General features: G+C 44.3%; 1 protein-coding gene across 4 annotated transcripts in view; it reads right to left on the bottom strand.

Moving 5' to 3' along the window:
• Positions 1 to 14,741, bottom strand: part of RNF157 (ring finger protein 157) — a 534,437-nt gene that overhangs the window by 97,000 nt on the left and 422,696 nt on the right. For 2 of the 4 annotated variants that reach the window (XM_085616934.1, XM_085616935.1), the window contains exon 18: positions 10,950 to 11,060. The exons of the other annotated variants lie outside the window; for them this stretch is intronic. In XM_085616934.1, the coding sequence (XP_085473060.1) occupies positions 10,950 to 11,060 (111 nt within the window). The remainder of the gene's footprint in view (positions 1 to 10,949; positions 11,061 to 14,741) is intronic. 4 annotated transcript variants of the gene reach the window in all.

Below are 14,741 nucleotides of genomic sequence, written 5' to 3'. Positions count from 1 at the left end.
TAAAGGTGTGTAGCTTCTGGAAGGAAGCTGTGGTAATCATATTCCCTAGGACACCCAGAGCTTGCCCCTTGGGTATGGTGATGAAACCCAGGGGAAGCAAGATCTCATATAAACTCCTGTAGTTAGCCCTGTTTCTTGCTAAATGAAGAATAGCTATTGGGTGGATGGAGTCCTGGATACCAAGTGAGGACTTCTGGGTTAAGGATGGTCTGGAGTGGATATTTGCACATGAACAACACATGAGACTTTCTCACACGGATGATAGGCTCGCAGAGGACTTGGCAGCCTGGAGGGCAATGCTGGACTCTTTCAATGTTCTTATTGTAGGAAGGTGGAATCTGACTATATGGTTGCCCCCAACTTTTTGCCTGGTATTTGAATGGTTTTTGACTAGTCTGGCTGGGATCCTGCTATCCAGGACCCCAGCCTATATGCTTCCTCTATAAACTGATGTGAGTACCCTAGGTACATCCCAATTGGATACTGAGGACACCCTGTCAGCCCCTTGTAGATGGTACCCTAAGTACCCAGGGCATGGGTCCCTCAGAGGCCTACCAGGGGCTGCAGCACTTATTGTGCCACCCCTGGGACAGCAATACAAACTGACACCACCAGACCACTACTGTAGTCTGGGTAAGGTGGTGCTTGCACCCCTTACAGGGATATAGGTATCCTGTATCCCACTTAATACAACACATATATCCTCATAGGTCACCCCTAAGGCAGGCCTTGCTAATCCTACAAGGCAGGGTGCTGAGATATGTGTGAGGGGGAACCCCTACCTGAGTAGGGCCCCTCTGCAACCTTCGTAAAACTATTGCTGGGTTGTTTGTAGTGCAGCCATACCTTATACTCTTAACCGCATTATAAGTAATTGCGATAGCGTGATAACGAGAGTGGCTGCACAGAACCATGTTGTGTTTGGTGTCAAACATGTAGGAATCATACCCCAAATCCAACCATGGGAGTGAGGGCATGATTCCCCCCTGCTAGAGGGGCGATATGGTAAAAGCGGCAGATTTTAGACACCAATTTAAAAGTGCACACGTAGTACAAAATGGATGCTACCCGCCCCCCACACTACTCTGGCTGCCTGTTGCTGGGCAGAACTCCAGCCACGGCAGCTGGACAATAGGGATCTTGTTGCAGGGAGGTGCTCCCACCTCCCCAGACAGACTATGTAGAGTGGAACTGGGGGGGTGCACCATAGGATGTCTTTCAGACTTGCACGTAGGCTTCTCCAGTGCCTACTTCTGCATACACCGCCTCAAACCGGTTCAGGGGCATCCTGTCCCCTGCCCAGGTGGGAAACCACACAAAGGGGAGAGGGTGTAGCCACCCTTTCCCACCTGAACTCTCATTGGTGGGCTCTGATCTGGACACTCCCCTAATCTTTGGATAAAGGTGAATACAGGGTCCCCAGAGCCTCAGATTATTCTTGGACTTTACAGACTTGAACTTCGACTTGCTGCCGCACAGCTGAATGAAGAAATCTCCCTTGGGGTAAAGGAGTTACCCCCCTACTTGGCAGGCACCTGAAACACTGCAAGTGACCCGGTTGGAACTTCGCTGCTCCTACGGACATCGACGACTCTTTCCTACCTTGAGGTGGGTTTCCAAGCATCCCAGCATAGCAAAGCAAAGCTCAGCACCGTGGACCCCCGTGGGTGCCGAGATCCCCAATACCCCAGGACACCGGCCACCTCTTGCACAGCACCCGACCCCGACGAGTGGGGAAGTCGTGCTTTGGCCCATTATTGAGCCAACCTCTCAGCATCATCTGTGCCAAAGATCGACGCCCTAGCCCGCTCCGGCGACCCGTGGGCGCATCTTTACGCACGCCAAATTGCTGCCTCCCGCGGTCCCTTGTCTCTCGATTGGTGGGCCCTGGCAGAGGTCAATCTTCACTTCACTTCCAAGAGTTCCCCTGGTTGCTCCAGGCCTGCTCTTCAGTCTCCTCCTTGTGGGTCTGCACCAGTAGCTGTTTTGTGATTCTTGCGTGGGTTGCGGTTGCCAAGGCTTAGTGGATCCAATCCGGACACTAACACCGCAGCGACCCTCATCCTTCGTGGGACAGTCGCCCTCCAGAAGCTGGCCTTCCTTGACGCCTCCTGGACCCCGTGGCTGACGATCCAAGCTACACCTCTTCCACCTGGAAGCACCCGACCTTGAAGGGCTCTTTCTCCTGAGCCCCCTGGTCACTGTGCCGTGACCCAGACTCTGTGCCCTCTGCTTTCAGGTCCTTCTCTTCAAGATCTAAATCTTCAATCTTCACGACATCGACGACGCTTCTTGCTAGCAGCAGTTCTTCACGTTTTGCCATTGAAAATCAGCCCGCGACCCGACATCGAAAACGACCTATGCACCCGGCTTCCCTGTGGCAGGTAACAGTGGTACCTCGGTACTCTCGTGGGTGTGGGCCCTTCAAAAGCTTAACTCTAAAGTCTTGAACTTGAACTCCTGCTAGAAGTGTTTTTAATCTTGTAAAATTCAACCGCGACATTCTCCATAGGCTTTAATAGAGATCCTGACAGTAGCTTCTGCCACTGCACGCGTCTCCCGTGGGTCCCCTTCCTCACTACCTTGGGTGGTTTCACAAGGGGCCAGCGACCCTAAATGCCCTAGCATTGTCTGTAGAATGGTCGTGGTTCTTATACCACTTTTTTGATATATGGTTTGGTCCCCCCCCCCCCGGGGCCCTATGATTCCAGTGCTATTTATTGTAACTATCAATGCTTGTTTGAATTGTATCTTTACCTCCAGCCTCATAAAGAGACTAGTGGGATTATTCTTAGAATAAATACATATATTTTATATATATACCTGTGTGGACTACTCTTTCATTTGGTTATTCAAGCGGTTATCTATGGTAAAACAATAAGCTTAACACTCCTTCAAGACTTAGGCTGAAGGCTGCTCTCCACAGCTACCACTAGGATAGCTTTCTTTAAAGGTTGTCTTTTAACCTATCACCATAAGAGTCGAATTGGACTGGTGCAAGGTGACCCCTATAATTAATTGACAGCATATGCCAGGCCAACTTCTCACACTTATGAAAAGGGGTTCCGTCCAATTTTATGGTCTGATAGGACGTGTAAAACGTTTTATAAAACAAAGAGATCTGACCACTTTATTTCATGTCCTGCTATTTATATTTAGCAGTGGAGGGACCAATAGGAGTACTTTGTCTTGGTCCTGGCTATTTCATTGCCATTACTTAGACATCTTTTACACAATACTTTAAACATTTAAATGCATGCCAAAAACATAAATAGATACACCAACATTCTCTTTCAATGAGGTTGGTGACCCACATATGGGCTCAAACCCAGGAGATCCAGAGACGTGATGAGTCCTAGAGCATTATTAAATAGGAGTTGACATTACCAAGTGAAGTTTTAAGGTTATTAGTGTCCATGACTTGCATGCCGACTTGGTATATATGATGTTATTTACACTGTGATGGTCCTGGCAAATCCTCCAGTATGAAACGCAATATGGTACTCACACTCGCTAACCTTTTGCATTGGGCTTTTTGTATGTTTTCAAATGCATGAATAAAGGTTTTTTTTAAAAATACAAATATGCTATGTTCCCACTAATGGAGGATTTACATTCATGTAAGGGACCTATTTTTCAAAAGTGCTCAAGAAGTTGTCTCCTTTCGTTGAACGAGCTCTGGGATGCCAAGCTTTTTGCAGGAGATTACTTTGGAACAAAATTAATTTACCAGCATGAAAGTCAGAAATGTTTTAGCAGACAAAGGTGAGAGCTTCCGGAGAAAGCACGTCGACGTCACCAAATGGTGGTATGTCGACGCCCACTAACAAAAAAACAAACAAAAAAAAATACAACAATTCCAGACCCAACCACAAGATGGTGGAATCAGCATGTGAATCCAGGAAAGATTCACGCTGCAAAACAATCTCGCAAGGTGGAAAATTACTGCCTGCTGCTTTATTTTTTGTGGATGCGGTCGGATCAGCACATGGTTGCGGCTTCTTTCCCTATGTGTAAAATTACACTTTAAACGTGACAGGTTTTTTTTTTTTATTGCTACACGGCAGCCTGAAGTTATTTGCGTTTCTGCCAGGGTCATTCAAAAACTCCTCACATTTCATAATTTGCTTCCCGCACATTTTGAAGTCATTAAATGTGTGCCTTGTGCAGTGTACCACAAATGATAAGGTGACAAGAAATTCACAAATACGCCATTTTTAAGCCATTGTAGGTGTGGCTAGAGCAGTGGAACGAGATCTGCATCTGACACCAGCTTTTAATTGTTGAATGAACATGAATGTGATATTTTAAAAAGCAGGCTTATGTTATTAATTTTAACATTGTTGCTTTAAGATTGAAATTCAGTTAGTGCGTCAAAGATCACCTATATGTTGGTAAGCATCTAATTGGTTTTGAACATGGACCGAAGGGGTTGTCTTGATATATCTTTGAAGTTGTAGGAGAGGATAAGGCCTAACGGCTAGAGCAGTCAACCTCGAAACTGGGGAACCGGCTTCGAGTCTCGGCAGGGATGCTCGACTTCCTGTGATTCTGGGCAAACCACTTACTCCCCTCGATCCTAAAAAAAACAAAAAAACATTTGCAATGCAAAAGGTCTCGCATTACTGAAAGTTTGAGCTATTGACGTTGCATTATTTGCAGACCTACTGCATTGCAAATTATTGTCTTTTCTTTCTCAGTACTTTGGTGCCTTTTTTCTAAACCACTGAGTCCTTGCACTTGCTCTTACTTTTGCTCCTAAGTGACAAGCCACTGAATTCAAAGCATGCTGGTCCTTCACACAAAGCAAACACAAGGAGATGATGGACGGAGCGCTGAAACATTTCAGACACTCACCTTCAGTCACATATCTGGGTTGAATCAATCATCGTTTTTTAGCTCACTTCGACACCTCAGTTCAGACCCAGTAATATGCAAATCAGTCTTGACCCTGTGCCTCATGGTAACAGTCCAGCTCGAACTGCCATGCCAGGCCTCCCTGAACCTGAAACAAGTTTCCTGAGACCGATTTCGGGGTAACACCCCTCATCAGCCAGGCTAGCTTGAATCCAGCGGCAAAGTGAGCAAGGGACCCACGTCTGGGCATACCCTGCCAACTTAGGGCGAACAAAGCAAACGCAAGGAGATGATGGATGGAGCGTTGAAACATTTCAGACACTCACCCCCAGTCAAAAATCTGGGTTGAAACCATCCTCGTTGTTAAGCTCACGTCGTCATCTCAGTTCAGACTCCGCTATATGCAAATCAGTCTTGACCCTGTGCCTCATGGGAATTTTTGGAAGCACTCTATGCACCCCAGCAGTCTTCAGAGCCTGCACTTCTCAGGTGTACAGGAGCTTAATCAAAGTGAAGCAAAAGGTAAGGGACCTGTTTGCTCAAGTTCCCAGGTATCAGTGATGGAAAAGTTATTTACACGTAATCCTAGTTTTCAATCATGGGAATTTTCATTGCTGTCACAACTCAGCATCCCGTCACTCATATAAAGGACTGCACAGCACACCTTCATAATAAGAGAATATTTCTTTAAAAAAGTAAAATAAATATATGTACTTTTTTTTTTTTTTTTAAATTAAACAATTTTATTATTGGAGAAGCCATTAAAGTGGAATCAGTGGATAGATTCAACATTTCCCAATCAACTTTAAGAGAAAAAAGAAAGGAACTGAGAGTAATAGGGCTATAAAGGCAATAGCCTCATAAAGCTCAACAAGGACCTCAGCACCTTAGTGGGAAACATCTATTCCACTGTCCCACAATGCACCACACTGGCAACTGATGTTTCCATTTCGTTTGAAGGAATGCAGGATCCTACTTTTGAATGTACCATCCTACTGCTACCATAAGGGAGGAAGGCGGATTGTTCGTCACATCAGTGAAGATTCTCATAATGGAGAGTTAGGATTACAAGTTACCTTACCGTCTCCTGCAGTGGCTGTTCCTCAACTGTAATAAACACCTAATAGAAACCTCAAAAAGGGGTGGTGCCAGCAATAAAACAGTGACTCAATGCAGGATTAGATTAGTTTTAGCTAACCTGATGCAAAAAGGATTAATTTACAAGGGTTTTTGTCCAGGAGCCCGAACCTAGAACAAAGTGCCCAGTAAATGTATGGAAGGATCTCCAGGTGGCTGGTTTGCCCAGATATCTGTACTGGGGTGAATGTATGACATTGTTCTGCATTCTGTCCATCAATAGTTCTTTTTGCATTTGTCATCCCGAGTGGGACGGGTATGCTCAGATGTGAGTCCCGTGCTCTCCATGCCACTGGAATCAAGCTATCCTGGCTGAAGAGGGGTGAAACCCCGAAACTGGTCCTAGAATGCTTGTTTCCAGTCCAGGGAGGACCTGGCCTGGCAGTTCGGGCTGGACTGTTCCCATTGGACACAGGGTCATGACTGATTTGCATATGGCTGGGTCCAAACTGGAATGGCATGGTGAGCAAAAAAACGATGGATTTAGGCCCAGATCTCTGTACTGGGGTGAATGTATGACATTGTTCTGCATTCTGTCCATCAATAGTTCTTTTTGCATTTGTCACCCCGAGTGGGACGGTAATGCTCAGACGGGAGTCCCGTGCTCTCCATGCCACTGGAATCAAGCTATCCTGGCTGAAGAGGGGTGAAACCCGGAAACCGGTCCTAGGATGCTTGTTTCCAGTCCAGGGAGGACCTGGCCTGGCAGTTCGGGCTGGACTGTTCCCATTGGGCACAGGGTCAAGACTGATTTGCATATGGCTGGGTCCAAACTGGAATGGCATGGTGAGCAAAAAAACGATGGATTTAGGCCCAGATCTCTGACTGGGGTTAATGTATGACATTGTTCTGGATTCTGTCCATCAATAGTTATTTTTGGTTTGCACATATAGACATATCAGAAATTTGGAAGTCTCCTATGAAAGCTATAGTGGCAGCGTTTCCTCTGGTGACATTAGTCCTATTTCTATTGTTCCTTGTTATTTCTATATAGAAGCATAAAACCCTTTTCACTGTGTATACATCTTTGAGATGGAGAGGTCAGTTTCTGAAGGAAAGTTGGTAGAAAATGTGCATTATTTATTTCAAAGTTTGATATTTATTTTGGTAGGGAAGCTGGTTGGGTTGCCATAATCATTCTATTCAAGTGGAAAGCTGTATAAGGTTTGTGGAAACATAGGGTGTGTATTTCACTCACTGTACGGGTGGAAATAATTTCCACTAGAAAAGTCACTTTCCATGAATGATGCTATGAAGAGGACTTATGCCTGAGGCTCAGGAATGGGGGGGGGGGGGCGGCTGGTGAGGGGGAGGAAAGGGATACATAGATGGAGAGGTGTCCTACTAAGAGGAAAAACTAGTATGGCCTTCAAAAAAATCTTACATCGCCAAAGGATGGAAACTAAACTTGGGATGGGCCTCTTCTGTATACTGTAATTGTGCTAATTAGATGTTATAGCAACACTGCCACTACTCGACATGGAGAATGACCAATTGCTTTCAATAAACACCAAATCAGAACCTTACACTTGAATTCCTATGACACCTTGCCGACTGGCCACTCTGCCTCTCAGAGGATGTCCATATATTCTTGTGGAAGTGTCAGATGGTCTCACTAGAGGAACTAGAGAGACATGTTGCAAAGGTCACGGGTGGTAACATGAGGTGGTGAATCTTGCTTTTAAGCCAGGAAAGAAGGTTGATTCTTCACTGCAAGCTCAAATGTGGCAATTCAAACACCTGGAGGAGGGTCTGGAAACTACTATTGCTAGGGCTACTCTGACACAATGAGACTCATTCTGGTTTTCGAATGGCTCAGCCCGATGACTGCTGAAATCAGCAGTAGGACGGAAAGTACAAATTAAGGTCTGACCAGTTGATTAGAAAGGGCATAACCATTCACCTAGAGCTTGACTGGAGGAGGTGGATTTAGGAACCTGAAGGGGACCCATCAAGGCTGCCTCATCCCATCACGGAAGCGGTAATTACTACTATTTACGACGAGAGAGGTTGAACACTACCACAGGAGCACTCGCAAGGCTGCAGAAGTCATAAACAATTTACATTTCAAGTCCTCGTCCACTGATCTTACTGGTCCTACTGGTTCTCCAGGCACGGCTGCAGTTGAGCCGATAGCACAGAAGCACTCAACACAATAAAGAATGTCTCTCAGGAGAATTAACTCACTTGTACATACCTCTTATTGAACAAAGTGGGAAATAACTTATTTTCCCTGAAATTAAATAACCTCATCTTTCAAAGCAAATTAGCTCCAGTACTTTCCTGTAGGATTTCCACCAGCCAAAAACACAAGATATCGGCAGATATGAAGCAGGTGGTCCACCTGAGTGAAAGCACTGGCAGATCTGTGTTTAACTAATTAATTGGCAGCCATCAACACACTATTGAATACGCAGTTCAGATGCAAGAGAAAGACTCAGAGCCACATTTCAAATCATTGTTTACAAAGGCAATGGAAGTCAAAAATAGAAAGGAATGTTTCTTGGAGAAGGCCAGCGGCAGAGTAGACGACAAAGAAATCAGGATATTTACCAGTGGGCAGTGTCTTAGAAAGGCCTGATCATGACCAACCAATTTAAAGGAATCAACTGAACGTGAAATCTAATGACTTTCCTATAGTGCAGTATTCCCCTGCAGGCATTGCATTTAAAATGTATACTTTATACACCATGTAATTTTGTATTTCCTTGCCTTTTTTCCCCATATACCACTTAGTGCAGTTGCTGATCCAGCACTGGGGCTATCTTGTTTTGTCGAGATTCATAGCCTTAAAGATTCAAATACAACAAAAGGTGAGAGCTTCAACCCAGACAGAGCAGGGTGGAGGGAAGAGACAGGGTTGCCAGCACAATGATTGCAAACAGATAGACACTTCAGCTCATGCAGAAGGGAGCTTCCTCTGGTAAGTTCCTTTTTATATGATATGAGATCATTCTGTTTGAAAAGGACCCTTTCCCAGTAAGGATTAAACCAACTGCCATGAACATAAAAGATTCAAACTACCAACATCGACAAGACTCCCTAGCCCAACAATTGAGTTATTTGCCCAGTGAATAATCTTGTCAGTAAAGAAAACCATTTCATGTGGGAATATCAGATCTTTTACCAGGGAAGCAAGCTTATCAGGGCTTTTACAGGGCATCCAAATGAGATGTTACAGTCTTTGCAAGGGTGGTGAGCTCTAATGTCAGAGTCTTTCAGGACAGGAAGATAAAAGGCTGAAATTTTGGCCAAAAAGCTGAGATTTTATCAGCGGATTTGCATGGGCAATGGATTAGAATAGTGCCGAGCTTTTATATTTACAGCCTTTTTGCACAGTGGCAAGCTTTGAAGATTGAGCTTTACATAGGGCAGAAGACTCTATGCCAACATGTTCTCTAGGGCATGGGCTTCTATGGCACACCTAAATCTACAATGTCCTATGATCATCCTTGTTGTTTGTTCAACTGATCAGAAGACATCAGGTTTTCAAGGTACATGTCAATATATTTGCATATGTCTGGCAACCCTGGCATTAGGAATACAAGCATGGGCTGAACAAACAGTGTTGGCACAGTGAACATGAACTTTCAGATCAACTGGAGAGAAAATCCAAAAATAGGAAAGATAGACAGATGTGCAGGCCCACAATGGTTATACTGAAGCATGACAGGCCAAGCAAAGACAAGGGAGTGACTAGTATCAGAGTTACTCGGAAAGAACATAAGAAACTGTTCTGCACTATGAAGGAGAGTTCTGATTTTATACTTGGTGTAAGGGAAATCTGAGTGGAACGCAGTTTGAACTATCACACTGTGACACCTGCTACTTTCACCACAATAAGATGAAGACAGAGTTGTGGAGCAAAGGGACATACAAGCTACCTATGCATGGGAAACAAAAAGATACAAGCTCTAAACACTGCTTCCATTTCAAGGCCCGTGTAGACCAGAGATATTTATTGAGAGCAATTCCTGGTCTCTCCGATCGGTTGAGCACTCTCAGAATTTTAAGAATCACAACCCACAGCAGTACCAGCTAGGAACTTCGGGCATTAATTGGCTACACAGCCACTTAAAACCGCAGATATTTGAGGTGGGTGGTAAGGTAGGGTTTAAAGCTGGAGCATTTGTGCCTGCAAGTAGTGCCAAAATAAGACACGTCACGCTCCCCTTTGAGTTCTGTGAGGTTATTTAGTAGTTGCTAACTTTTGTGACCAAAGATCCCGGGATTAACGGCAGACCTGGGCCCTTATACCAGAGAAAAAAAGATTTCTTACTTCAAGCTAAGGATGCAACTGATCCACTGATTCATCTCCCTCATTATCATCCCAAACACAGACACTCACAGATGAGACAGATGCACACCCTATACCAACAATCTTCAAAGCATTTGTGAAAGACCATCTACCCACTTTTGAGTAGTAAAGTTCACTTTCCTAGGGAACACACACACATACACAAGTTGAGGCTTAACGAAAAGCAGGCCTGTGTCCTTTCACTGACCTAATGATGAAGAAATTTAAAGACCTACCAAGAAAGAAGAACCTCACTACAGGTGAGTATGCTGAGCCACTACTGATGAGCAACAGGTGACACTCCAACAGGCGAGATAGAGTCTGTGAGACTACCTTTCTGTTAGATCAACAAGGGACCAAACATGGTTCATGGTGGGGAGTGGACAGATAGTTTAGTGTAGGTGCTAGGGATGAAGATTAATGCATACACCTACTAAATTCACTAGTATAGGAAACCAGGACATTCCAATAAACTTCCCTGGTTCTTTCAGACAAGCCACCAACTGCACAGCCCAACGTTAATGGCCCATAACTTTTGTGCATGCATCCTACATGATGAATCGGACATTTCTTTAATTTTTTTGGGGGGGAGAGGTGGTGTTTCTGGCATGGGTGAGTGACACAGTTGTAAGTTCATGTTCATCAGACTGCCACTCACCAGCTAAGCAGACCTCATAGCACAGCGAATTATCCAGCATGTTCCCAGGAGCGAGGCCTGTGTCATTGTTATTGTCACACTCCGTACCCAGGAAATCACCCGTTCTCTGCCCTGTAACAGAGGCAATGACGTTAGATAAGAGCCACGGTGGGGAGGTATAAGGTGAAGAGAGGAGTACTTATTTTTAAATTCAGAAAAACATTCAATTTTCCAAATAATCCCCAAAATATTATAGATACATATGCTTTGTGGACGAGTTGGAAAGCGTGGACTAGATGAAAGTTCACTAGCACTACCACACCAGAAAGGAAAACAATGTGGCGAGGACCAGGTAAGCCAAGCCCCCAGGTGTACAATCCTTATATATGTACATTTGCATATCATGCTTGTACTTCAGAGTCTACAACTCCTCCTGCCTAAATCTCCCAGTTCATTTTAATTGTCTCTTCAATGCCCCAAAGTAGTCTTTTGTAGATCTAAAGGGTTCAAATTTATGCCAATCTGTTCTTCAGATAGAACATTTGCATTATACAGGTTTCTTGTTCAGACAATTCATAGCTGTCTTCAACTCTAGCATTTGGAGACACATTACAAACTCCTTGGGCTAGAACAGATGGACAGGCATAGAGGGCTTCTGCTTGAACATTTTTTGGCATCTTACAGCATTTAACAGTGACATTGGGACGTATCTCAATGTTCCGCTCCGACATTCATAGACGTACTCAAGCTTTCTTAATCTCAACCATTCAAATATGCTTTATAGGATTATTTAGCCTAAACACTGAAAGGCACACAAGCGTTCTTCATCTCCAACATAAAAGTAATATTCATAACATAGTGTTTCTCAGCTCGAACATCCAAAGACATATTGCAGCTTTTGTCAGCTGTAACAATAAGAGACCTATCTCAGTTTTCGTTAGCTCCAGCATTCAAAGGTACATCAACTATCTTTGGATTCAATATTTGCAGACACATCAAGGTTTGCTCAACGCACATACTTAAAGACATGGAGCACAAATGAGACATGCCACAGCATTCTTCTTCTGTAACATTAAGGGACATCGCACAGCACACTTCTGCCCTAACATTTAGCCACAAAACAGCAGACTACAGTTTTAACAATTAAATATGTTACCACCCACCTAGAATTGTCAAAGATGTTAGTGTTCAAAACCTCAAACAAACAGATGTGAGTTTTCCACAGCTTTATCACACAGACAATACCCGTTATCCATCCCCACAGGGAGTGCATCTAATTTCTTAGCATTCATCTGTGTGGAAAGTGTTATCAGTGGTTTTCTGCCAAAACCATCTTCCAAAGAAGAAACGGGCAAGCAGGCTTCTTTCCCCATCATCCACTTCCACAGGAAGTGACATCATTGGTTTTCAACCAGAGCCACCTTTAAAAGAAAAAGCCAAGCAAGTGGACTTTATTCCCCATTATTCACCCTCCCTGAAAGTGACATCACTGCATTTCCAGGTACCCCTCTATACAGGAAGTGACAACCCTTCCTGCCTTCTTCCTACTTCAGTCAACTCCTCAGGAAATCTCACCTCCCAGGCATTACCAGCAAAATGTGGACGCAGACAATGGTATTGCCCATTTGATCCTCTTAGGACCCAGGAAGGGCCTTGGGCTAGAAACCCAGTTCCACTGAAACCTATAAGGTAAATAATAGGCATGTGCCTAACCCAGCGCCCCATACTGCTTAACCTCACGTTCACACCACGTCCTGGACAACAGACACTTACATAGCATTCTCACAACCTCAACCTCATACACATTCCACTCACTATCACACATCCCCACTCTACAGAATACACAGTAAGATATATGCTTATCTCTGTGGTACTCCATGCACAAGACTGCACAGATCCCATCACAAGCTTGACGCACTCTTCATCACAGAAACACAGTTCAAGCAAGCATATATTAGACATCCTTCTTCCCACAGGTTATAGCATCCATTGTGTGGTCTGCACACATATGGAAGGAGGCCTCAATGTCGTCCTGATCCCACACCCTAGGCACAAAAGTAACACAACTCCATGGAGCTCCCGACAAGCCACTTCCCACTCTACAACTCAAACTGCCATCTTCCATCACATCTAAAGGCCTTGAGGGCAGAAAAAGGATTTCACTGAGGAATTCTTCTTGCCGCCTCATCCATCCGACACACCCACAGTTCCCTCTTGGGTGACTTCAAGCTTCCAGACAATATAAGCAAAAAAAATAAAACAAAAAACCAAACCAGGGATGCCCTTCTCAACCTTTTCGACACACTCGGCCTGTCACCGAACCAACTCACTCTAAAGGAACATCCTTGACCTCGTCTTCTCAACATCTCCAACAATTCAATACAAACAATCCATACCCCTGCACTGCACCAAATATCTTGCCATCTCGCTCACCCTGCGCAGCGTTGTACCAATCATGGTCAATCCAAGAGAGAATTCCAAACCTTAAGATCTTTCAAAGGCTTATCTATCTACAATCTAATGCTTGAACTCATCTCTCACTCCCTGCCAAATCCACGCCTGATACCAACCCACTTCTAACTTAATTCAAGACTTTTTGTTTGGAGAACTATATAAACATCCATGCTCCAATCAAACTATGCAAATGAAAATGAAAAACATCAGCACGCTGCTACTCTAAAGCAACTGCTTATAATAAACTCTCCATCCAAAGAGAGGAAATAAAACGGAGGAAAAACAGAACTCTGGATGATCTATTGATACTGAAGTCAATCTGTGCTACACGCAGGCAGCTCATCACACCAGCCAATGCAAAGTATTATACTGGCAACATCAATGAATCAACAGAAGCAGAACGCTTTTCAAGAAAATCAACCACTCCACCAATCACTGCCTGATCCTCCTGTCCCACAACCCACAGGCAAGTGCAATGCCATCAATCTTGTCTTCAGTAAAACACATAAGATATGACAGCACATTGACAACACCAAACCTACCTCTTCTCTTACACCCAACCCTTCTTGTAAAATGCCACAATGGTCATCCTTAAAAAAAAAATGATATCTCTTGCAGACTATGCCAACATACTCAACTCTCTCAAGACAGGCCTGATCCTCCCACTCTTAAAGAAACCTATACTATTCCCAGATGGTCTCACCAACTACAGACTCATGTACTTACCTTTAATCAGCAAGATAATTGAAAAAGCAGTCTACGGTTGATCCAAGTTCACATTAGTAGTACCCATCTCCTGCACCGCAAGCAATCTGGCTTCATATTACGGTGCAGCATGGGCACAGCTATCTTAAACATCTCAGATGATGCCCTCCTAAACATACATGAACATGTCCCTGCCACCTGATATTGCTGGATCTTTCAGCTGCCTTCGATATAGCCGACCATCCCTCCCTCCTACACCCTGGAGTCTCAAATGGGATTCACTGGCAACAATACCAGTTTGTTCATATGGGCACCCTTGGATCTTAAAAGATCTTTATACTCTGCAGGATTCTTGAGCGTTCCATAATGTCTTCTGTCATCTTCAGGCTCTACATGGAGCCCCTTGGGGCTCTACTCACATATAACAGCATCAAATGTCACCAATATGCCAATGATACTCAATTTGAAAGTCTCTTCCGCTCCAATCATGCATTGCCTCAAACACTGCCAACACATCATTGAGACGTTGAGGTCAGCACCTTCCTGAAGTTCAACCCCACCAAGACAGAATTCCTGTTATTTGCCAAATACAAGCAAGAAATAGTACAAACCTGTCTCAAAGACATGAACATTGAAGGCTTCGAACCACAACTT

Source organism: Triturus cristatus, chromosome 7 (assembly GCF_964204655.1).
Source record: "Triturus cristatus chromosome 7, aTriCri1.1, whole genome shotgun sequence".
Lineage (NCBI taxonomy): Eukaryota > Metazoa > Chordata > Amphibia > Caudata > Salamandridae > Triturus > Triturus cristatus.
This window is presented reverse-complemented; position numbering and strand designations above follow the sequence as displayed.